The 25,695-nt window shown below is 43.4% G+C and overlaps 1 protein-coding gene across 3 annotated transcripts in view; it reads left to right on the top strand.

The window, feature by feature from the left end:
• Nucleotides 1-25,695, top strand: part of MGLL (monoglyceride lipase) — a 61,984-nt gene that overhangs the window by 14,794 nt on the left and 21,495 nt on the right. For all 3 annotated transcript variants that reach the window (XM_059480177.1, XM_059480176.1, XM_059480178.1), the window contains exon 3: nt 5,981-6,087. In XM_059480177.1, coding sequence (XP_059336160.1) covers nt 5,981-6,087 — 107 coding nt within the window. The remainder of the gene's footprint in view (nt 1-5,980; nt 6,088-25,695) is intronic.

Raw genomic sequence — 25,695 nt, 5'->3', positions numbered from 1 at the left:
TCAAGCCCCACAAGCTCTGTATAGTCAAGCAGAAATTGTGTATTGTGAGCACAGTGCAGGTTCCTCTGACGTGTTCCTTCATGCATAAAGGTTTTTCAAAGTTAAACCCCAGAGATAAACTCTCCAGATTCAGAGCTCTGTGAGGTATCCATGCTAATGCTGTAGGTCTGTGATTTGGAGAGAAGGTTGACAGAGACTCAGCTCCAGGCTATTGACACTCTGATTTGCTTGGTCTGTGATTTGGAGAGAAGGTTGATAGAGACCCAGCTCCAGGCTATTGACATTCTGATTTCCTTTTTTCCCTGAAGTGGGAAGAGCAGTGATAGAGCTGCTGGAGAGAGGTGTCTCCCCAGAGCCTGGCAAAGCTGTGGGGCAGGAGGGCAGAGGCTGAGAATGCAAAAACCTGATCAAGAGAGCCAGAAACGCCCTGGGGTGTGATGCCTCCTTGAAACATGGATTGGAATTGGGAGAAAAGTCACTCCCTCTTACACCTTTGGGGGACATAGCTCAGATGTCTCCTAGAGGCAGAAGGATGCCATGGAGGGAACACCTGACTCCATAAATATTCCTGTCCAACTGGAGACACCAGGCTGAACTCATGGCCAAGTGTGTAGGTCACAAGCATTCATAACATGAGTGAGATTGCTACAGCTTTTTGTAACCCCTACACATGGCCCAAGATTTTTCAGGGTTGTCTTGGGGGACAAATCACCTCCAGAAAAAAGAATGCAAAAACTGACTCAAAGAGCAGAGAGCGACAATCCCCTTCCAAACTTTGGGTCTTACACCCAAAGGAAGGGCATGAAGAACCCTCCAGAAAAGAAAAGATCACCAATTGTTTAGATCACAAAAAAAGTTATTCTTCATTACATATTCTTTTAAACTATTAGCTGATTTTTTTTGGTAACCTTTAAGCAAATACCAAGGGTAGAAAATCAGATTGACACTTAAACCTCAACAAATATTATATGATAGATAGCTATTCCTCATAGTGAGGCCCATTCACCCAGCTAACACAAGAATGAACACCTTCCAGTGACTTTCCATTATAATATACTTTGGAAGCAAAATACACACATAACATTTTTAACACACTAAAAGATTTGTGAGTGACTATCCTCTTGCTTGTCTAAAAATGTCACCAGTTTTGGCAAATAAAAGTTAATTGTTCAGCTACAAAGGAACTGATAAATCAGCTCAAACAACACAACAAAATGTAGTACTTAAGCCAGTCATTTTTCTGGCAGCTCAGCTGGCTCAGAGCTTTCCTGTCAGTTTGTTTTTAAAAATTACTTTAGGAATTTAGTGTCTGCAATTCAACACTGTGCAAGTCAGATGTTCTTTGTTAAAGTTGATCTGGTTCTGGTAACAACCTCCATAAGACCAAATGAAAAGCACAGTTGCCTAACGTAGAATAACATGTTATTCTGTATGGTATTAGCTTAAGTTGTGAGGGCTTGATTCAGGAAATCACTTGTGTGTGTGATTAAATCAGTCCTTGTTCCGGACAGCATTTACAAATCCTCTTTTAACTTTCATCCTGTACTTGGAGAGTCCTGTTGACTTTCATGTGTTGTTGAGGAAAGTTTCCTGAGGTTAAGGCAAGTACTTAAATATTTTTCTGAAGAGGGATGCTTTTGAATGGGGTGGAAAAGATTGCATTTTTCATACATGCAGTCATAGGAAGCTTGTCTTCCGTTCTTTGGTTCAGCCCTAATGTTTTGGGTTATTTTCTGGCAATAAAAGAGCAAGCATGGGGTCCCAGAGAAGTGGCTCTGTCCCCAGAGGACACAAGATGTTAAATTCACACCATCCTGCTTGCAACCATCTCTGTCTGGCTCAGTTTCAACATGAATTTTGTTCAAAGCAAAGCAAGAACTGTGGGTCCTATGCCCAGCAGGACCCAAGCCCTGAGTGGTGTTTCAGGCCTGCCTGAAGTGTCACAGCACAGCAGCTTTCTGGCTGTGCTTTCAGTGTATTTTTCTTCTAACAGTCTTGGTTTAAGAGGGCTCTTGCTCATGTGTGTAAGTCCAGTGCTGCAATTTATTTTGCCTAGAATTGTTCTCCTCCAGTTGACTGTGGAATTGCATCTCTGAGCAATTGTCAAAAAGACAGCAAAACAGAAAGTGAGAACCTTTAAACCTGGAATTGCCTTTCTACCTAGAGCTGCAACCTAAAGCATGACCGTGCCCTGCAAATCAGCTGCCTACACAAGAAGAGAAATATTAGTGGATGTGAAGCTACAGTGAGAAATAGGGAAGTCTTGGGCAAGGCTAAAGCTTGGATCAGGTGGTGACCTCTCCAAGAGGCAGGACAGAAAAGAACAACATGTTCATGTGGATTTGTGCACACAGTGTTGCAGCATAGCCTCCACAGTTTCCACACTCTCTAATAAAGGACAGGGTGTGCTTGCAGGTGCTTTGTATTAACTGCAGGTGTGGCATTGCTGTGTTTTACAAAGCTTGACAGGCTGCAGCTGCAATATAGGAGGGACTGAGAGCAGTCAGGGGACATGTGGGAGCAGGGACAGGTCATGGGTGCATATAACCTCATCATGGAAGAGAACTAAACACAGCCTGTAGTTGATTTGAATATTAAAGACAAATATTTTTCTTCCTTCTTGTTGCAATAAGCAAGTGCATCTGTTTGCCAAGCTGTGCAGTACCAGGAGGCATAAACCTGCAGTGGGGAGGGGCCAGGAGGAGGAGGTGATAAAGGCCATGGGAAGGGCAGGAATCTGCAAAAACCATCTGTTGCTTTTGCAAGCAGCAGTCAATAAAGTGGTTTCCTCTAAGAGCCCGTAATTGCTGTTGCAGGGCCGGGTGAGAGCCAGAGCGTGGGACCCAGTCCCACCCTGCTCACACCTTGGCTTTGTGCTCAGAGCCAGCCCAGCTCGGGGCAGTCCTGCTGCCCTGGGAGGAGCTGATGCCCTGAACAGGTGCCAAAGCCCCATTTCCAAGGTGTTCAGCAATCACAGTTCCACCAGCCAAAGCCAGCTGAAGCACCAGAGATAGAGGAGCTGTCTGTGCTGTGGTCAGAGACATTAGAACCAGCAGGGATCCAGGCACAGGGCACTTTGCAGAGAGTTTTGCAGCTGTGCACGGTGTTTTCTACCTGCAAACTTGCAAGGATTTCAGCAGCACAACTGCAAGAAATTTCTCCCCCTTTTTGAACAAAATTTTTATTCTCAACCTTTTTTGAACAAAATTCTCATTGAGACTGCCCAGAGAGGCACTGCAGCCCTGCAAAACCACGAACACTGCAGGATCCATATTAATTTTAAATGATTCTGTTGAAAGCAATCTCTGATAATCTCTTATTCCAGCCATTGTGGTAAGGAAAAAGAAGACTGTGACTTAAGAGCAGGGATATCTGCAAAAATGTTTACATACAGGAAAGAATTGCTGTCAGTCAATCTAATAGTTTGTTGTATTTTCCTGGCAGCTTGCTAGTGAAAATATGTTAAATCGTATTTGTTACACTGCCTTCAGGTATTATTTGCCAAATCTAAACTTACTTTGTCATGGAAAATTGGAGATTAAGTGAAAGAGCCAAATCCTTCAATCCTTGTTCAGATGATACTCATACTGATTTCAATTTTTGTAGGTTGTGCTCAATATGTGGCCCTTGTGCTTAGATCTGAAAGCTGGAGCTAAAGAGCTGTGTAGATGTGACCTAGTTTTTAGTCAGTAAAGCCACTCTCACTTTTTATTGAACAACAGGATAGGCTGATTTTGTTTCAGTGTCACAAATTGGAAATTTTATGCTTTGTTTATGATACTTGCTAGGACAGAATTTTCAAAAGTATCTAAGTCCTTTCAGCAGCTACTGTCATCAGAGCTCTTAAGGCACAAACAGGCTCAGGGGTTTTATTCAGGATTTTGCAGACAAATAATAACCAGGTCTGTTCCCCATGGTGTGCAAAGGCTCAGTTCTGTGACACCTGGAAATTGTGTTCCAGGTGGAAGGAAAGGTCACAGGAACACCTTGCCTCTCTCAAGCTTTGGGTTTTTATCTTTTCTCGCTTGGTTTCACATAAAGTGAGGGCTCTCAGTATCTTGAAGGATGCTGTATCAGTGTGAATAAAAGCAAAACAAGGGCTTTGCTGTCACAGGGATGAAGAACGTAGAATTTCCTGGAAGGGATCTCTTTGCCAGCTTCCCATTAGGTTTCATTCACTTAGTGCCATTTAGTGCATTAATTCAAATAATATTTCTCTGAGAATCGAAGGGCTTTGTTCAGTCAGCCAAGGTGCACCTTTGTCTCTGTGCCTAGTCAGCAGAAACAAATGTAGGTCCCCTAAAGAGATTAAGTAAGACATTGAGCAAGGAAGCTGTCAAGCTTGAAGGTAGTGGGAGGTGTGGGAGTAGGAGGTGTGGCAGAGAGACTTAGCCTGGCTGAGTCTGTTGAATATCAGGCCAATGGGCCCACAGGAAGAAATTTAATATTCTCCACTGAGTAAGCAATGTCTCACTTTCTTCAGTATTTAGAGGTACAATAATAGATCCTGCACTCCAAAAATCAGTTATCACTCAATTGATAACTTGACAAATCAATTGATCAGGGACAATGACAAAGGAAGGAATGACTGCTCCAGACGGATTGTTTTGCAACCTTCAGTGACACTTAAGAGGATTTGTAAGGCACAGCAAGTTAAATATGGTACATGACCTAATGTCACCCTTGCTAATTGGTGTTAGATACCAGAGCATCTTTGCCTTGTTGCTTTTGTGTTTGCAATGGACTCTGTACAGTCCTTCTGGTCTAGATGGATGCTCTTTTAAATTGCCCAGCTGGGCAAATGCTTTAAAGCAAGTGCTAATTAAAGAGCTAGGATAGGAGTCTCTACATCATCCAATATGTTTTTTAAGTTTAAATATATTTAAGACCTAAGCAGTTCATTGCTGTGAATACACTGTCTAAAAAGGTATTCAAAGCCTCAATTAAGATAAAGTTGAGGAATTTCCTAGCTGTTAACTGCTGTCATTGTTTTATGTTGTCAGTTCTTGTAATATTTCACTGTTCATGTACTGAAAATGTCGAACTTGTAGCCTTCAAATGGCTTTGTGGTTGCTGATGTTGCAAGGACAAATGGTCCTTTTAAACAAACAAGTTATGTTTATGTTGCTAAAACTGGATTTTAAATAGTCACCTGTCAAATCCTGCAGAACTTCTGTAATCTCATAGCTACTTCTGCTATAGTTCTAGCCCAAGTCTATACTAATTTTATCTAGCAGAAACACTGGGGAGTTTCAAGTTCTGTCACTTTGATTTGATGGCATTCCAGTAAAAGTAAGGTGTTATTCATAAAACTGGAATATTCAAATATAAGTATTTGCAAAAATAAGTGTCTATTAGACTAGTTTTTATTATCTTGGTCTGCACAGTGGCTATGTAGGAGTCATTTTAATCATAGAAGTGAAGCAACTGTTTTGGGGCAGAAACTGGAATGGTAAAATTAACATAATTGGGTGAAAAGATAAAATTCCAAACTCCAAGCAAAGTGCTGGGAACCTATTCTTTGGCTAAAATTCCACCTTAGAGTGTTCTGGGGCATCAGACAATGTTTGAAGTTATAGTGTTAAGGACAGTGTTGGTATTTGAATCACAGAGAGATACCAGTCCCGCAATAAACAGATGGCATCACTTACACTGGAGGAGCCGTGTAGAACCTCAAGCCCATGGAGATATCCAGCTCAGGGACTGATGCTGATGCTCACCTGCATCTAGAATTTGCAGCAGACCCATGAGCAGTTGCCTTCCCTGCAATCCATCCTACAAAAACCTGTTGAAGGCCAGGTCGATGGCAGGCCAGGGTGACAACGGTTTCCCCTGTATTCAAACTCTGCAAATTCTATACCTGCCTGGTGTTTGCTGATGTCTGAAATGCTGTTGCTGAATTGGGTGGTTTCCCTTGCAGCTCTGCACTGTTTGCAGGGTGGTTGCCATGTTAATGATTGTACATTGATGCTCCTCTCAGGGCCCTGGTGTTCATCGCGCACGGCGCTGGGGAGCACTGCGGCCGCTACGACGACCTGGCCCAGAAGCTGACAGGACTCAACTTGTTTGTGTTTGCCCATGACCATGGTGAGTAAAAAACTCTGCTTGATTAACAGCAGCTCAGGCCTTTGCTGAAGTAAATGCCATTACAGCTACTCAGCAGTGAGAGAAGAGCCAATAAAATATTCACAACCAGACATAAATGAAAAAGGATTACCTGTTGCTTTGTCGAGATCTGCATTTGAATCTGTAAAAGCTAAACCTGTTTGCTTGGAGTTTTCTTCAGCCTTTTGACCTCACTCTAAGGGATTATTTCTTCTTCACCTGTCTCTTGGGGGTGAGGTGGTATTGCCCGCTGTGGAAGTGGGACCAGGAGCCATTTCTGCTGAATTCACGGTCAATGTCCTAAGTGATCCCAGAGGGGACGCTGAAATGTCAGCACAGCTTTCATATGCTGATACAATGAGACAGCTGCACCCTTGAGACATGGAGAGGCAAGGAGGCATCACTGACACCTTTGAGCACATCTCCACACTCCAGTAGAGAGACTGGAGCTGGCTGTGCACGCCTCAACTCTGAGAGAAACCCTCTGAGGAGGGTGCAAGGCTGTGACAGCACAGCAGCATCCCTTTGGCCCTCAGCCAGCAGGGTGAGGCAGTGCTGGGCCAGGTACACAGTGCTGGGCAGGTGTCCCTGCCTCTTCTTGCTTGAAGGGCTCTGCTCTGTGCCCCACGCTGTGATGGAGATGTGCTGGGTGTCACCAGGTCTCTTGCAGTGCATGGATGGGGACATCCCAGCAACATATTTGAGCCACCCGTCCTGGCTCTCTGGTAGCCTCCTGTCTCACATAAACCCTTGCAACTTCATAACTTATGCTTGGAGATCTTTGCTTTGATTTTATCATTGCAGACTACTGCTCCCTGTGACAGCCACTCCATCAGTATCAGTATCAGCAAAATGAATCAATGGGATTGATGATGGCAGCGGGCAAAATGCAAGGCCAGATTCTGAGCGGACAGGTTGAAATGAGATGGATCTTGGTGTAAATCTGATGTCCTTTGGGCAGATTGAAATCCCAGGTTGAAATGGGATGAATCTTGGTGTAAATCTGATGTCCTTTGGGCAGATTATCCACTGACATTGGGAAGTATACTGCAATTTACTTGGCTGAAGCCAAGACTCAAACCTGCCCCCAAGGTCTCCTCAAAGACAGGACTGTTTAACTTGAGTTTGAAGATCCTGAATCTACATTAGTCATTGCAACATTTACCCATGAGAGGAAAGGCAAAACCTTACTTAATCTTGGTACCAAGGCTTTCCCTTGCTCTTGCTCTTGTGACTCACTTTTGATCCCAGCACTGCACTTGATATGCAGAAATGATCCCTATATTTTCTCTGAAAAAGAGAATATCTAGCCCTCAAGACAGCTTGCAAGGAAAATAAATAAAACCCATGTGACATTTTATTTTGGAACAATCGATCACATGCCATTTTTGAGGCTGGCTTTGCACAGAGAGTTGACCTGTGCAGAAACATCCTAACTCAGCACCTAGGTCTCTCTCTCCCTGTGTAGGCAGAGTGTTTCTGAGTGTTGATTCATTCATTTTGATGCACTTCCTTCTGAGCAGGAGGCAGGCAAGCAGGAGTCTGCAGTAATCCCAGTAGGAAGTGTCTCCATCCCCCTCTGTTTGTCTGCATGGCATAAAGTTCATGGGAAGGGGGATGGAAGAGGCCACATGCTGCTCCCCCTGCAGCTGCTGCTAGCAGACCACAGCCACTCCATACAAAAAGGCACTGAGCTCCAGGATTGCAGTTGCTCTCTGTGCGTGTTTAACTCCATGTCTTAGCTCCTCATTTCCATAAAGCTTGATAAAGGTTCTAAGAAGCGGAGTTAAAATAGCATTAATTGAAGCAACAAATCAAGAAGAAATTATAAAACATTTATTTATTGCATGGATTTGATACAGAGAATGCTTCTTCTATTGATAAGGAAGGATCTTTGAGATGTGTGTTCCTGTCAGGCATGTTTTGTGCTGTGTGACTATTTGCTCTCTTTTTCCTTGAATATCTTTTTCACTAGATAAACATAAATATTTCTTGGTGTTTTAGGTTTTGGCTTTTTTTTTTATACCTAATATTGCTGGATTAAACAGTGCAATTAGTACAAATCTGATTTCTCAGGTCAGTTAACAACTTTGTTCTCCTTGTCGGACCTAGAGTTTTGTTTGTAAATTCTGTTTTCCTGATCAGTAAAGAGGAGAGGATGAAAAGGAACCTGAAAGCAGAACAATGGAAACACAGTTGTGTTACACAAAGAGCTGATGTAACTGAGCCTTGATTCACTGTAAGTTAGAAAGACAATTAACATCTTTTAGGCTCTGTATAATAATCTTTGCACTTAAAGAGACAACCACAAAGGCTAAACTTTGATGAAATACAAATTATATCCTGAGGTAAATGCCAGTGAAAGCTGAAGGACATAAATGCCTCCATTGCTAAAACTGCTCTGTTCAGACTGGGTGGTTTAAAATTTTCCTCCAATATTTTATCTATTCCAAATCACTTCAGCAGTGTGTTCCCTTTTGTGTCCTTTCCTTTGGATACGTTTGGGTAATATCAATTATTCAATTGTGTTAGCACTATAATAGCTGTCTGTTCCCTACCTCATGCCATGGCTCTTAGTCGTGTGAGCTCAGTGTAGACTTCCTGACCTGGATATTTGTTCAGGTTCTGGTATTCTCATGGATAAAATTCCCAATACAGGTGCATTATCCATGAGATCATTAATGCAGTTCCACAGCGTGGCAAGCGAGATTTCCCAAATGACTCGGGAAGTTACCAGGGTTGGAGTATGTGTGAATTGATTGATTTATGTTGTGTCTATCCTTCAGTCAAAAGAAGGAAAAATAATTTCCATTTTTATTGCTGACTCTGTAGGAGCTCACACATGGGCCCTAAATCTTGCCAAAGGCTGCTCTGAATCAGTGTTTCCTCTTATGCAAGGCTTGACCAAAAAGGTGCTTCACACAGTAACAAACACTGTGCACTCCAATTTGGGTCTTAGCATTGCCCCTTAGTGTAAGGAACCTCTGGCTCACTTTTCTCAGTATGTGAAGATTTGAGCATTCACTCTTTGGGATATTTCATTGTAGTCACAAGACTGCTGGACCTCATAGATATGTATTAGAAATTTTCCATGGTGACGGTGGATATTGAATTCCAGAAGACCTCTTAACCTTAGCTTACATCTAATATTATTAAATGGCTTTGGTTTATATCAGCCCTGTGAAAGAGGAAAATGGAATTTCTGTGTAATACAGCAATTTTTTTTTCCTGTGGTCTCTTATAAGGAGTTTCTAACAGGCAGGTAACTGCTTCCCATGATTTCTGGATCTGCTTGGCATGCACCTTCATGATGGCAGAATTAAGGCTGCTGGGATGACCTTGCTATTTCTTCAAATTTAGCTATTTTGAAACAAAATATCACCTTTTCAACTTAATTTCTGTGCTAATATTATTTTATTATGGCAAGATTCTGATGACAGAAGAAAGATACAAACGGATTATTGGCAGTCAATTTAGGAAAGCTCTCAGAATGAATAACTGTGGGGGATTCATCAAAGTGGAGTGATATTGCAGTTCTTCAGTCAGCTGCAGATTGCAGCTCCTTTAGTTTTAACACAGTAATTTTAGGGATCTGTAAAGCTGAGAGCCAAGGAAAACAAGAATAAAGGCTGGAGAATGTGGCTTTGTTTCCTCATACCAAGCATTTTGAGTTTGTAAAGCACATGATGTTCCAGCTATCCTTGTCTCTCTTCCTGTAGCATCTCATTTGCTGAGATCTAATGCTCTATGGTTACATTACATGGCCAGAGCCCAGAAAAACCATAATTTCACCTTCAAAAGTACATGTCAACTAATAGCAGTCAGAAACACATTTGGAAGATACAGGGACCACAAAAATGTGTTTACTTTTTTTACGCTTTTTAATCATAGTTGAAATTAGGCCTCTTTTTCACTTGCACTTGCTCATGCTACTTAGGGGTATGGTGTCTGTTTTACATAAGGATGAGGAGGATGAAATTCTCAGCCCTAACCTGGTGGCAGTTCCTAGCCACCAGATTCACTTTCATTTTTCTTTCTCCAGGAGGAATAAACCCTCTACCTGTCCTGGTACATGAAGACCTTTGACTCTTTCACCCTTTTTGAAGCTGTTGAGTTTCCCACTCTCGAGTTACGTTTAATGTCAGATCAAAGCAGAGGGGAAGGTTGCAGCTCTAACAGCTTATTCACATTCCTTAGATGTTTCTAACTGAAGTTCAGCTTGCTCTGGCAGCCCTGCTGCTGCTGCTTTGTGTGTGGGGAGCATTTCTGATGGGTTAGCAGGTCCCTCTCAGACACCCACTGGTGCTTCTTCTCTCCATTAATTTTTTCACTGCTTTCTCTGTTTAATGAAAGATTTATTTCTAAAATGTAGAAAATAGCTTAAGCAGATATTTTTAAATGCACCAAATATTAGCTGCTTTTGTTTTGGTTTTTTTTCTAAGTGATTGCTATGTTGTTCTTGCAACTGTTAAAAGACCATTTTGTTGATGAGAACAGAAGGCTTTTATTTATTCATAGCACTGGGAGGATTGGTCTACACAGAAAGATTAAAAAGAACTAAACATGGTCAAAATGGGAGGGGGAAATGACCAAGAAGGGTGTCAGAATTAATAAGAACAAGAGTTAGGGTGGCACTGTAAGTGTGAAGTAACAGCTCATGTACATTAGCACGCAGGAATGTTCTGGATGAGCCCATCGCACCAGGGCAGGAAAGGTTTGAAGACTTTTCTGCAGAGCTGTGGGGAAGAATGGCACTCACTGTTTCCTTTCCTTTGACAGGAGGCTTACAGTGGGTTGTGGGCTTTTTCACTTTTTTCCAGCTGAGTGCTCTGGGTTCCTCTGACAGGGGACCCAGAGGAGATGGCTCTTTGCCCTGCTGGTACAGCACTGCCAGTGCTGTTTTATCCCTGTTTTGACTCCCTGCTCAGTATAATCCCAAACCTTTCCCTGCCTTTCCTTCTCCAGATGTTGGGTGAAGGTAGCAGACAGGTTTATCTGCCTTCCAGATAAGGAATACTACCCCTGTGTGGGGCACACAGGAGCTGAAACCACAGATTGCAATTGCAGGGTGAGTTCAGATACTGCAGTACACCATGGAATTCCTTAGGCAGTGAGACAACTCTGAGAACCTGGAGAAAAGTCATCCTGTAAACAAATGGCTAGTGAGTAAACTTAGTTCTGCCTTCCTTCTCTAACTCTGTTTTGGTTGTGGGAATTCTCAAGGAAGGAGATGAGCTGAGGTCCCACCCTGCAGCCATCACGGAGCTCCAGGCAAAGGGAAATCAGTTGTTTCTAACCTTCAGCTCTTCTGGAATCACTGATCTTGTAACTCTGGATCTCAGAGTAGCAGTCACAACTTGCTGAGGAAACTGGGTCATGCTGTTTAACCTCTTTGAAATTATAGAAATGATAAAATTAATGCTATGGCTAAGATGCAACTTTTCCCATGCACTGAACAAGCTCTTGAACACAGTCTTTCAACTGGACGGTCTATTTCTCTGCTTTTTCCCAAGTTGCTGCATGAGCCTGGGTTCTTTTGGTGGTTGTGAGATGGTACCTCCCAGAGGGACCACAGCTCATGCAGGAAAAAATCCTCTGGATACACCTCCTATAACATAGTGGTGCTGAAATGTGCCCATAATTATATCATAACACAGTGTAGCCCTAGGGGAGTATCCTGTGGCACAACAGGCAGTTGTAAGCACTCTGAGATGGGCTTTATTAAATGGAGGTTTCCACATTATTCTTGTTATTTCAGGAGATCATTAGAGACTTCTGCAGCCCAGTCTTGCCCTAGTGAAGTGATCTCTGCTGCTTTAGCCCTCACCCTTCATTCACACTGGAACCACACGGTCCCAAATCTCTGGATGCACCATGTGGCATCTTTCAGGGCAGTCAGAGTTGTTTCCATTTGAGAGGAGCAACTACACAACAGAAAGAAAACTCTGGGTGAATCATGAAAGCACATCCTTGCAGTGTCTCTTGCTCTGGAGGAAGCCAGGACTTAGAAAGGCAAATGCAGCCTTTGGGGTTTTTTTTGTCATGTGAAGGCAGATGAAACAGCACTGTGGGGCCAGGAAGCAGCTAGACCACAGCAAACTAAAAATAAATAAACAGTCAGGCTCCACAGAGCTGGTGTGTCTGATGGAGCACACATATGCAGCAGTGTAGTATTTTGTTTTAAATATTTGGGTTAGGAAAGGTGCAGGGAATACTCAGAGGTGTTTCCTCTCTTCTCCACTCAGGGGCATTTATTTGTTTCATGGACTTCCCTGCTGATGTAAAAGTGGGGAAAACAGTCTTATACCAGTCTTTCAGGCAAGGGAGTTTGGAAATTGTGAGGACTGGCTACACCTTTATCACAGATGCATAGAAGAAAGAACACCTGAAATCAGACACGTAGTGTCATCTACTGTGAGCTATGAAAACTTGCCAACCACACCCAGGCTGCTCAAAGCAATTTATTTGTTTATCTGACCCTGACCAATTATTATTTTTTAAGTCAGATTTAATTGTGGTACAGTCAGTGAGGTAAGACAGGTTAGCACCATGCTATAACCCAGAGCTGGATGCAGTCACTGTTGATAGGGGGAAAGACAATGCAGATGTTCCTTCATCGCTGCCCCTGTATGTGGACATCACTGGATGGTCATGGTGGGCTGCAGCAAAGATTGCAAGAGAATGGTTGTGATTTCCTCAGTTACTCTGCTCCTCCCAACTGCTCAACCATTTCCTCACTGCTTTGTATCCTCCCCGTAACAAAAGGTTATTGAATAAACAACATGTCATCCAGCTGAACAGGATCTTTGGCTCAGGCCCTGGCTGAACTGAGCTCACTCGTCATCCAGCAGAGATGTGCTGTGAGCTCTGAGGGAAGCAGGGCTGGGACACATCTCAATCCAGGCATGCCCCATCCACCCTCTGGCATGAGCCAGTCTCTTTCCTCACTCCACCAGGTGATGAGAAGAAGGTGCTGGAGAGCCAGCTCCCCTGGCTTTGTTTCAGGCCCACTTTATGAGGGAACCCCTTTTGGGGCACACCAGTATCTGAGGGCCTGGCTTTTTACTCTGAACAAAATGGGCCAGGCAACCCACCCCAGTTCTAATAATTCCCTGTTTACTAAAGAGCAGGAGGAGAAACGTCAGTTGGTCATTCCATGAGACAGGACATCTTCTCAGCAGCTGCTTCTCGAACAAAGCCTCGCTGTTGGCCTCCACACAAGGAGGCGTGAGGCTGGAACAACAGTCCCAGTGAGCGTGGACACGGCAGCAGCAGGAACAGAGAGCTCCCTTTGCCACAATGTCAGCTCTGCCCACTGCCCAGGCCGTGCTCCTCAGCTGTCACTGCTGGCTGTTAGCTGTTGACAGACAGGCAGCATGACAGACAGACAGCATGACAGGAGAAAGATGGGTCATTCATTGGAGAAACTTTAAAAGGCTTTTCCTTACCATGAGGGTTGAGTCCTTCTGGCTTCCCTTCCACAGCTCTGCCTCTCAGGTGAGAGATAAACTCTGTGAGGGGAGTGGACCATTCAATTTGTTTTTCATGTGGTGCTGAAAATGTTGGGCCTAAGTGATAGGCATTTTGAATGAGTGGTACCAATAACCAGGAATAAAACATCCTGCTTTTGGACAAAGGTTTCACTTTGGTGAATTTGAGAAACTAAAGAGGAAATAGCCCTGACTAAACTCAGCTCACAATCATCTTCCAATCATCTTAATTTCATCCGTTGTTTCACTCTTGTTATTTCAAGATTCTGGGCAGTTGTCATCTGTGCTCAGTCTTTACCTGTATAAATTAATCCCCAAATCAAGGGCCAAATTCTGCTTTCACAGCTGCTCATATAAATCCACGATAACTCTGTCACAATGTCAGAAAGCAGGTTCAAGCTGCAACTTGTAGTTGCATTTTGTGTTAGTGCAGAAGGGCTGGCAACCTCCTGTAATGTTTTCAACAGCTTTCCTGCTCTCCATAACCAGCCCTGCAGGCTGTGGACATATGTCTGCATGCAAGATACTGGAGGGTGGAAGGACAAGGACCAGATGGTTATTAGAGCTAAGGCTGAGAGAACAGATCCTTTCATGTTCCCAGCTGTGTCTGTTATCTGGGGCTACTGGACAGACGTCAAACTTGCTTCAAACTTTGTTCCTTGACTGACTTCTGTGGTAGGACATTAGTTCATATCATCAGGGACTCTGACCTCAAGAAGCATCAGAGGAATTTGTATTCTTCAAGAGAAAGAATAACAAATCAGTGTTGCTTATAATATCAGTGGACCTTTTCCATTAGTGGTGTGGATGATGGGATGGAGAGACTTTCAGCCAGTTTTCAGGGTGGAAATTGAGCATGGAAGACTGCTATTCACAGGGACCTTGCCGTGCAGAAGAAAGGGACTGGCAGGGACCTTGTGAAGTTTCAAAGGCGCTTGGGGGGTTCTGCATCTGTGGTAGAGTAACCCCGTTCAGCATTAAAGGCTGGGCACTGAATGAATGGAAAGCAGCCTTGCAGAAAAGGACCTGGGGATCCTCACAGACAAGCTGGACATAGGTCAGCAGTGTGACCTTGTGGTGGAGAAGGCCACCCCATACTGAGCTGCATTGAAAGATTATAGCCAGCAACCAAAGAGAAGTGATTGTTCTCTTCCACTCTTCCATTCAGCGTTTTTTGGGACTACATCCGAAACACTGGGTCCAATTTGCTCCCCAGTAAAATGAAAACATTGACATGTTGGACCAAGGCCAGAGGAGGGCTGTCAAAAAAATTAGGGTACTGGAGGACAAGATGAGCGAGGAGAGGCTGATAAGACTGGGCTTGTTTAGCCTTAGAAGAGAAGGAAGCTTTAAGAAACCTTATTTAGGCTTAGAAGAGGGGATCTTGTTGCTATCTACAAGTCTACAAGTGGGAGCATGTGGTGACAGCAGGGCCAGACTCTTGGAGGTGCCCAGTGATGGAATGAGAGGAAAGTGACACAAGTTACAGCACAAGAAATCCCAATTATGCTCAAGGAAAAATGTCTTCATCATGAGGGCACTCAAATGTTGGAGCAGGACCCAGGGAGATATTTTAAACCCAGCTCAATAAGGCCCTGGGTAACCTGGTTAAATGGGAAACACTTTGAGTAGGGGCTTGAACTAGATAATCACCGTATGTCCCAGCATCAATTATTTTTTATGAACTAAAGAGCATTCTAGCTGCTAGTATTTGAGATGTTTTGCTTCTAAAAATAAAACATAGAGGGTTTTGAAATGGGTGAAAAGAACAACCTTCTTAAAAGCAGACTTTAATAGTACCTATGGTTAATACCAGCTTCATCTTCAAGGAGAGGCTTTTTGACATTTTTGCACTGTGAGAAAAAGAAAGCGTGTTTATTTCCACCTTTACAGGAACAATTTTCCCATAGCAACAGCATTTCATTAATGTGCTTAGCTTGCCTATTGTTTTTCAGATGTGATATTTGGATGAAGTTTCAGAAGCTAATTACTGATGATTCCTCACCTACAAGAGTATCTTCATACAGGTGTGGACTTTGTCATCCAATTGAGTTACAAATGACTGTTCCAAGTTACTGAACACCCTTTGAAAATTAAAGGGAAAAAACATACTTTGTTTATGTAACTCCAGTTGGATTAAAACATTATTTGGATTCCTTCAGTACCTTTTTAGATGGATAACAGGAGTCAAAGGAGCCCAGCCCAGCTCAGATTAGTCCAGCCCAGATTAGTGCCTGTTTCAGCACTAACCTGGAGAAGAGCCTGTTAAGGAGTGGGGTGTGCAAAGAGAGCTCTTACTTGCATGAACAAAGGCAAAGGACAAGCAGATTTACAAAGAGCTGTAAACATATAACCAGTCAATGAACAGCCTGAACCTGCAATTTTAATTTTGTCTTCATTTTTAATGCTTTTTGTGCCCTGCCTACGTTGGAAACTGAGAATAAAATCCTTCTTGCTGAACTGAACAGTCACAGTATCAGGGGAAATAATTCACTAAAGCAGCAAAACTTCCCCAAACTTCCAATAAGAGAATGGTTTTTCCTTATAACCTCCTTCTGAAGTCATGGGAAGGCTCACTTAAGTTGCATGCATTTGTGTGTTTTGATCAAAACTGTGGCACTCAGCCTATTTTTCACCAAAACTTGCTATTAACAGACTCCCTTGGCCTCCTCCAGGCAAACTTACCCCACAGTGTGTGTTGGCACAATGTGAAATGCCAGGAGCTGGTGCAGGGTCTAAACCAGCTCCGGGGTCCTTCCAGGCATCAGCTTCCTGCTCCTTCATGGCCCAGGTTCCAGAGCTCCACTTGACAAAATAAAGATGCAGAAGCAGCCCATGTACTGCTTTTCATAATTTGTAGTTCTAGTGTGGATTGTTTGTTTATTTGTTCATTCATAAAGTGTAGCAGGTTTTTCCAGAGCTGGAATTTCTCTTTCCAGCTGGTGGATTTTCTCCCTGCTGATTTTCCTGGGAGTAGCTCTACTTGTTACAGACTGTGAGCAGAACTTTTAAGGGACTCTCAGAAGTCCTAAAACTAATAGTAATTTTTAAAATAACAAAATATGTAGAGGTTTTTTTAAAAAACAGAATATTCTCTGTCAGTGCCTCCAAATGAGTGCATATTGCAGCAACAAGCCCCAGAAGGAAAGTAATTAGTGAACAATAGGAAAATTAATCCTTTGTTGATTCACATATTCAGGTTCTTCCCTCTTCAATAAGTCCAAGTGTTGGAGAGAAACAGAATTGGTTCTGCAGTGTCTGGTGGATTTAATTTAATAGTGCTTCTCCTATTGCACTTTCATTTTGAATGTTAAAAGAGGGCATTTATTTTATTATTAAAACATACTCCTGTTAGCAGCAGGGGCAGAAAGACACTCCCTGCATTATCTAGGCATTTGTTCCTGCAAACAGCATCCTCTGTCTTCTTCACAAGTGGTCAAAGATCAGTTTTTAGCCAAGTTTGTTTGCCAGCACACACTGTGGCTGCTGAGCGGGAGGTTCCAGGCTCTTGCCTCTCTGACTCTTTGAAGGTCCTCATTTTTTGTCCCAGTGTATTCCTGCCCACATTAGGGCTGGATGCCAATGTTTTTCTCTTCTCCATCTATAGTTACCCACAACATGTTCGTTCAGAGCATTTCTCCTTTGGTTGTCTGTGGGGCCTGGCAGAGCATTAATAACATAAACTGCTGTCCTTAGCTGATGTCTTTAACTTCTGTGCCACACATCCCCTGGCCCCCTCCTGGTTCAGCCTCTCCTTTCCTCTTTGAGACATCAGCTGAGGGATCAGATTCCATCAGCTTTGCCCCCCTCTCCTTCAGGGATGTGCCAGTCCCTGTGTCCCCAGCTCAGCCCTGCAGCCTCTCATTTCTTCCAGAATGCATCTAACTTACAGCCAAGTTTATCATGTGATTCTTATGTAGTTTGGGGATTTATTCCTTAGTTGCTTGAGCCTTAATTACTTCTGTGCTGCTGCACCCAGAATACATGTTTGCATCCTCTGAAGGCAGTAGCTAAATGCCACTAACTTCAGTAGGACTAGGATTTGACTCATAGGTTTTAAGGCTTTTTTTTCCTATTTTAGTAAAAAACTTGCATATCTTGAACTATTATTTTAGAGAATAAAATATCATTTTAGCATTTAAAGTGTACAGGGAGCTATACAATCATAGTTAGTGCTTTGGGAAAATTATTTCAGAATTTTAGGGAGTTAACTTTGATAATTGAAAGCCTCAGGCAGTGTGATCCTCTTCACTTCTGAGGCCATTGGTAAAGTAAAGAAAAACATCTGGTTAACCTCTGGTTCATTCTCCAGCCCAGCTGAGATTCTCCAGCATCCCAGTGACACTCCTTTTGGCCTTGAGCCTTCTCCAGAATAACAAAATGAGGATTGCAAAAGCTCCTACAAAACCTAAGGCCATCTGGAAGAAGTCTTACCTGAAGACGTGTGTGAAGTTCACTTTGAAGTTTTCTGTGCATTCTGGCAGTGAGGGAGAACTGCCATGGGGGGATTTTGGTTCCATAATGTACTAAGACATGAAATAGGGACTCATCAGCCAATTTCTCTAAGTACCAGCCAGTCCTCAGATGGGAGCTTGTCCTGTCTGTGCCAGCTGTGGCCAAATTTTAGTGACCTACACTAGAAAAGCTCTTTTTTTATATATTTCTGAAGACTTTCCTGGGTTTCACATCACTTTAAGTTGGCCTGTGTTATGTTCCAGCAGTGCTGCAGTTTTGGCTGTGGGTGTCTCTTGCAGGTTCCCTTCCCATTGATCAGTCCTGTGTGACTCAGATCAGGATGGGGCTCATTCTGTAGCACAGTAGAAGGCTGTGCAAGAAGGGGTTTGGAAACTGTCCCTTGGCTCTGCCATGGGTTTGGCTTGGCTCTCAGCAGTGACACTTCCCCTCAGTGTGTCTCAGGCTATGCATGAAAACACCTGAATGTGATGCTGACCCACTTCCAGGGAGCTTGCAGCTGAGGAGCCCTGAGCTCCAAGAATGCAAAGCCATGACTGTGAATGGTTCTTCACAGGCTGAGAGGAGGATTCAGCCAGTGAATAGAGCAGCTTATAATAAAACATCTCACCAGTATTGAAAGGGATGGGGCAGAAAAATAAGAAAGGTTAAATTGCACCTGTATAGCTTTTCCTTTTATCCATATTCTAAGCAGATGCTTTCAGAGCTGCTAAGGAATGGGCTATGGATGGAAAATAAACAATCAGATGTCAGGTAATTACAAGCTGCTTGACTAGTTTGGTAGTTACATGTCCTTTGGTTGAATTCAGGATTCCACCTGGAAACTTGAGCACTTCACCAACAATGCAGGAAAGTTACTGTGTCAGCCATTCTAAGTTATTCTAAGCCTGTGCTTTACCCCACCTTTCATCAGTGTTGCTCCATGAATAGGAGAGACCTGTTCTAACCACAGGGTGAGATTTCCCAGAGCATCTAAACTGATGCTGCAGAGCTTGTCCTGTGGCACTCGAGGGTTAATTTCTCTGAAGATGCTGTCTGCAGATTCAGTTCTTGGGGAGAGCTGTTATACCCACAGCATCTCTAATGCTGGCATTTATTCAGGGCTTGGCAGTACTCTCTAATCTGAGAATTCTTGCTTAGCTACCAAAATAAAGTTTAAAAAAAAAAAGTGCTGAATTGTAGATGGCACAAAGACTAATGCTCTCAACCCAGTTCTCTTAAAATTGACATTCTCCATGCTACATTTATTTTCTGGTTCCAAATTTATCCAAGACAAAGGCTGCTGACAGATCCTGGCAGTTTTTCTAATGCTCAGAGCAGGCAGCCTGACCCACGGTGGTGCCAAGTCCCTGCTCAGCTCAGCAGAGGGCTGGGGGAGGGAGAGGAGGCAGAGGACACTGGTGAGCTGACCCTGCCTGGTGCCACCTGCACTTTTGGCTGCAGCCCTGTGCCCTCTCATGCACCTTGCACCTCTCCTGCACAGATTTTGTAGAGATCTGTCCCTGAGCTGCAAATACGCCCTTGCTGGCTGGTGGTGAAGGAGCTCTCCCAGCCCAAAAACAGCATTTGGGTCTGTAACCTTCAATAGCTCAACACTTGTATCTGTGCATTGTTTACTGAACTGTAGACCTGCCAGCCAGGATTCATTGCCTACTGTCACCCAGGCATGGCTTGAAATGAGTAATAGAGCACAGAAAGCAATAACCTGCCTGTTTGATCCTGTTTTTTTGGGGGAAATATATATATATAGTGAGGACAATTTCAGAGTTGCAGTGGGGAAACATACAGAGAAAAGGGTATGAAGTGGTAAAAAACGACCACAACACTAACTTTGAAATCAACCTCTACCAGGAAAGGACAACAGCTTTGCTGCAGGACAGATTTAGGGGAGCTATTTTCTGCCCTGCCACCTCCCTGTGACTTTTCTGTGCACCATCTAAATGCCACCCAGCCATAAGCCAGCTGGCAGCATTTGTGCACACTGGGCAGGCCTGACCCACCCAGGAATGCTCCCTGCCAGGCCAGCTTCATCAGGAGCTTTTTTCCTTAATTGTGCTGCTCCCAGATCTGTTAGGGTTTGAGTGAGCTACAGATCTGAGCGGATATACCCTGCTTAAAAAAATAATTTTAAAAGCCTGCCCTTATTTCAAATAATGCACCTGCTGCTCACCCACTGAGCTTGTGCAAAGTGGGTATAAAAAGCTATTGGCTCTGGGAGAGTGGTATTTCCTTCATGCCTTGTCAGGAGCAGGGACAAATCCCATCTAATGAGGGTGGCACTGCCATGTGGAAATAGGAAGGAGTGAAGCAAAAAGGGAAAATCTTTTTAACTCTGTGAGAAAGCTCCCTTTGGACAGGGTGATTGAGAACTGGAAGTGCAACCCATGGAGAGAGCTGACCCTGACTGAAGGGTCTTGAGATCTCAGGTTTGTTAATGACCTTTTGGCAGATTAATTGGTAAAACACCTTACTGGTATCCTAGAACACGAGTCACTCTTTTTAGAAACATCATTATTCATTTGCCAGTTGCTTAAAAAAATTATATAACCAACAATTCTGTGCCAAGATTGCTTTGGAATAGAGAAATGCTGTACTCTGGTGCCAAGAATCTCACAGACTAAACAGAACCCACTGGGAGCCCTTGCTCTAGATGAGAACTCGTGTTTATTTTAACATGTAAATAAATTGAATGAAAAATGGGTCTTTTCAAATTTTTTTGTTGTTGTTGTTGTTATTGATGTGGGTCCCCAATGGGTGGTCTGCATGGAGAGGAACCTTTTGAAGAGAGCTTGAAAGGAAGCTGTGTCCATCTCCCAAGGCATTCCTCAGCAGCATGAAGGGAGCTCTTACATGATCCAGCTTTCATCTTCTTTTCTTTGTGATGCCCAGGCTACTGTAGGCAGGGAAGAATTGGGTCTGTCTTTCCCAAAATTAATTGATTTGATTGCTTGCTCGAGCACAGAGCTACCCAAGGCTCACATCTGGATTGTGCAGTTTGTTAAGGGAAGAAATGGAAATGTTTTCTAGTTGATCAAGCTGTCATTTAGGAGTTAACAGCGTGTGTGTTTTGGAGAGGCAGCACACGTGCTTTGGAATAAATGGGCAGGGAAGGGGAAGGGGAGTGTGCAGCTCCACTCCAGCACTCCAAAAATATTTGTTTTCATTGAAAATCCTGACATTTTGAATTGGTGTCCCAGCTGTTTTAAAACTGCATAACAGAAAGTCAGTGCAAATAGATTTTCATCCTTGTTTTCAGCTAGGAAAAAGTACAACTTGCACTTCTTTTTTAATTTTTGGGTTTGAAACAAGAGAAGAAAATTATATATGTTTAAAAGCTAAAATAAAATACCAAGGGAGAGATCCCTTGGCTGCTTGCCTCTTCCACTGAAGGTGAAACTCTAGCTACCATTAGTGATATCTCAAGTCGTATGTGGACAGCAGAATAAAAGCTCTTCTCTGCTCTTAGATCAGCAGCATATAGATCAAATGAGCTTGTGAGACCCTGGATTAACTCCAGCAAAGTCCATGCATTTTTCCTGCAGTATCTGAGTGTTGATACTGGTTCTGTGTCATGCCAGAATAAGTCTTTGAAGACCAATTCCACTACTAAATAAAGTCACCTCACCGATTCTTCAGGAAATTATGTGCTCCTCATGAAAGAGAGCAAAATCTCAGTGCAAAACTGCAAGAATAACTATTAAAATTATAGTGCCTTATAAAATTTATTATAGGCCCTAAATAAAATCCCTTAGTGCTTGATTAGTTGGTGTCTCTGACTCCTTAGAGCCATTGTAAGTTGTGCTTTGCTGATTATATATCTTATATTGTGTTGTGATCTTCATCCCATAGGAGAAGAGATTAGACAGGAATCATTTCATTCTGTCTAAAAGAAACTCTTTTGCAGAGGAGCTCAACAGTTACTCAGCCATCCACACTGGCTTTGTGCAATGTTTTCAAACCATTGATCCCAGCAGTCTGGTAGGAAAGGATTTTTCTGGGAGCTGTCCTCTGCTTTTATGTTCTTAAGGACTGGCTTGGGAGGTGCAGAAGGGCCTGAGGAAGAAAGTGGAATACTGTTGTGTGCTTTGTGGAGGAGGAAGTGGGCTCCATACTCCTCTTTCATGGACCTTGGCTTCCCCAGGCACGCCACAGCAGCTTCCTGATTTGGTGACAGGGATGACAAAGCTGCCCCTCTGCAGGCAGTGTGGGAGGTGACCATGGCGTGTGCAGGGTCTCACACTGCCTTGGCCCCTTCCTCTCATGATGCAGGAGACACTCAGGTTCCTAGGCTGGCCACAGTGGCTGCTCTTTGTAAATGCAGCTCCTTCTTTTGCAACACAAACACTCAGATGGGTTTTTTTAGCATGTTTGCATGAGCAACATAATGTTCCAGGAAGACTTTTAAGGAACTGCAGTTCAGAGCCAAATTCAGCAACTGCATTAGAAATGGGCAAGTCTTGTAAAGCCAAAAGAACTATGTTTGTATCCATTAGAGCAGAATTGGCTCTCAACATTGACAGAAACAGTTTGCCTTGTTAGCCAGAATTAATGACTGCTCTGATACATACCAGGTCATTTTGTTTGTCATCTCTGGAGTACTGAAAAGATCTCAAATGGCTTTAGCAAGATGACTGGTTGTCTGCTCCCTAGCAATAAGGCACAAATAATTTTAGTATAGAAAATTGACTGTTGGTTTTTTTTTCCCCTAACCAAGACAACAAACAATATATCTCTGTGTGCACTATTCTAAAAATATCTCATCTCTGCAAATGTGTCTCTGATGTGGGAGGAGAATGCTTTCAGTTTGCTGCACTCTTTGTGTGAGGCAAGTGAATAAAAACTACCCAGCAAATGCTGAAAGGAAAATTATTTTGCTAACCTTGGAAGGGAAGAGGGAAGCAGATGGACTTGTGCCTTCAGGACAAGGCTCTTTTTTGGTCAGAGTGAGGCAGAATCCACCTGCAGTTCTTAGTTACATGCTTCATACATAAAACACCCAGGGGAAGAGGTAATTCTGTTGGGTGCCATATTTAGTGGTTGTGTAATGTGGGAAAACCCAGTGTGTTCACTGCATCTCTGCTGGAGGTGCTCAAGAAGGGGTTGCCCAGATGTTGGTGAGGATAAGCATATGTTGAGCTGTATTTCGGGTTCTCAAAGAACATGAAAGTGGAAGCAGTGGTGAGAGACAATCTTCTCCTTTTAGCTCCTAATGGTTCCCATCTGATGTGAAAGAAATCTTCCTGGGAAAGACCACAGGCTTGTGTCAAACTGGTCTTTGTTGAGTGGAAACCAGAGCTGTGGGAGGGGATGAGGGCACAGCTGAGGCTCAGTCAGGTGCACACTGAGACACACAGCTCCGAGGTAAAATAAGCACAGCAGCTTGATCAGAGTCAAGGGAGCATGACCTGTGTCCTAAATCCCAGGACAGCTTACCCTGCTCTCTCCTGGCTCGTGTGGCTCTGTCCTGGTGCCAAAGCTCTCCACATGCAGCAAAATGAAGAGTAGGTACAGATGGAAGGCAGAAATTTCATAGTGCCCTCGGTGCATCAGGCTTGGTTTGGTTGAAGATTGGGGAAATCAAACAGGAACAAGCTCCCTTACTGTGATAAGTCTGTTCTGAGGGCAAGAAAGATGCTTTGTTGAGCAGGAATCAGCAGGATGATCTCTGAGGTGCTTCCTCTGTGTATTTGTTCTGCCAGTGGAACATTTGCTTTATGTGTTACTGACAATAAAAACACAGTCTGTTGACTTTTCCAGATGTTGATTGTCCTGCTTTGAAGCTTCTTCCTGTTGTTTTAGTTGTTTGTGTGTCTGAATGGTGGATTAGATGTACTGCTTGTTAAACAAATAATTAAACACTGAGAGCTTTGAAATCCAGTATGTTTAATTAATGAGCTTTGCTCACTTGCTGAAAAAAGATGTGTACTTAAATAATAACAAAACAAGTATAGTTTTTTAAGTAGTGAGCTGTTATGACAATTTGAAGCGTTTACTATTTCATTAATAATTTTTTCATTAAACCTTAAAAAGTCACCAAGCAGAAAATCAAGGCTTCACAGAACATTTGCTGTGTTGCCTTGGGTATTGTGTCCCCCAAATTCTCCATCTATGTGCTTTCTCCAAACTCCTCCTTTGCGAAACCATGCTGCCTTATAGCCTGGGATTGGAGTTAATTATTACTTTTAAATCTTGCTGTACCTTGGACCAAGGTCTGTGGTGATGCCCTGTGGTGCTGGTGCTGTACAAGTGCTGAAAAAAAAAATAAAAATAAATAGAAAGAAGCAGAGGAGTTTCAGTAGAGATTGTAAATACAGGCATCAGCTGCAATGCCTTGTGACACACTTCATTAACTGCTGCACTGGCTGCTGAAGCTGAAACACTCTGGAATATTGTATCTGCTATTGTATCTGCTGCATCTTGTGCTCTTAAGTTTTATCTCCAAGTCTGAATGCATTTTGTAAAGGGCAGAGAGGAAAGCAGAGGCAGGCAAGGGCTGCTGTCTCCCAGTCTGTGGGGTTTGGATAAAAAATGAGGTGCTGAAGTGGTTCTTTGCCCTGGCACTGGGGTCTCAGGATAGGCTGGGGCCATCACAGTGAGGTGCCCACCTGAGCAAGCAGCTGCAGGCTCAGGGAGATCCTGGGTGAGGGTTTAGGCTGGCACATTGCACCTTGTGCTCCAGAGGAACCATCCATGTTTCTGCCACTGGCATCTTCCTGCTGTGGGCTCCAGACCCAGCATCATTCCTCTGTGTGGGTCACCTGCAGAGGGAAAGCATCCATGAGCATTTTTAATTATGTGCTTTATTCCCTAAACCAGAGAGCAAGCAGGACACAACTATGCCAATACTTGCTCTTACCAGCAGCATGACCTGTGGTAGGGTGAGAACAAAAAAAGGGTGAGGTAGGCTCCCCTTCCCACATGTGACAGTGTCTAACACCAGTGAAAGGTCCATTCCATCTCCAATTTTGGACAGAAAATAGAGGCAGAGGACATCAGGAATAAGACAAATCTTTCCAAAAGCTAATAAACACACAATAGCTTCTTTTCCAAAAGCCATTTGGGAGTTTGCTTCAAATGGACCTATCAGATTCCAACAAGCTTATTGATGAAGAAGGCAGTGAAAGAAGAGGATCTTCAGCCTGAGCTTGGCTGTGGGCTCTAACACAAATCCTTTTCTGCACACCACTGTCTGTGCTGTAAGGAGCTGCTGCCCACTGCTGTGGCAGTGCCAGTGCTAAAGCAGCAAATTCACCTTTTCTGGCCTACAACAGCCCTTTGGGAACTGACTCACATCATGCTCCAGCTTATTAAATCAAACTCTCCAGCTCCAAGCCTTGCCAATGATGGCCCCTCTGCTATCACTAAGAATTTCTTTCCAGTGTGGGGCTCTGAGGTACCAGAGCTGCTCCTCAGCTGTTTCTGGGAATCATTGAATTCACAGTGGTGGCACTTCTCACCTTTAACCACTGAAAACTCCTGACACTCCTCTGTTAATACCATTGCAATTCAAAATGTGTCTGTGCTGAGAGAATGCTTAGCCTGGAATTCCTGACCTAACCCCTGGCTCTGCCTGTTCCTGACTCTCCCACTCTAAAATCTTGGAGTTACACCTCTAGAGAGGAAAACA

Source organism: Ammospiza nelsoni, chromosome 11, assembly GCF_027579445.1.
Source record: "Ammospiza nelsoni isolate bAmmNel1 chromosome 11, bAmmNel1.pri, whole genome shotgun sequence".
Lineage (NCBI taxonomy): Eukaryota > Metazoa > Chordata > Aves > Passeriformes > Passerellidae > Ammospiza > Ammospiza nelsoni.
The sequence above is the reverse complement of the archived record's forward strand: the minus strand, read 5'-3'. Positions and strand labels throughout refer to the sequence as shown.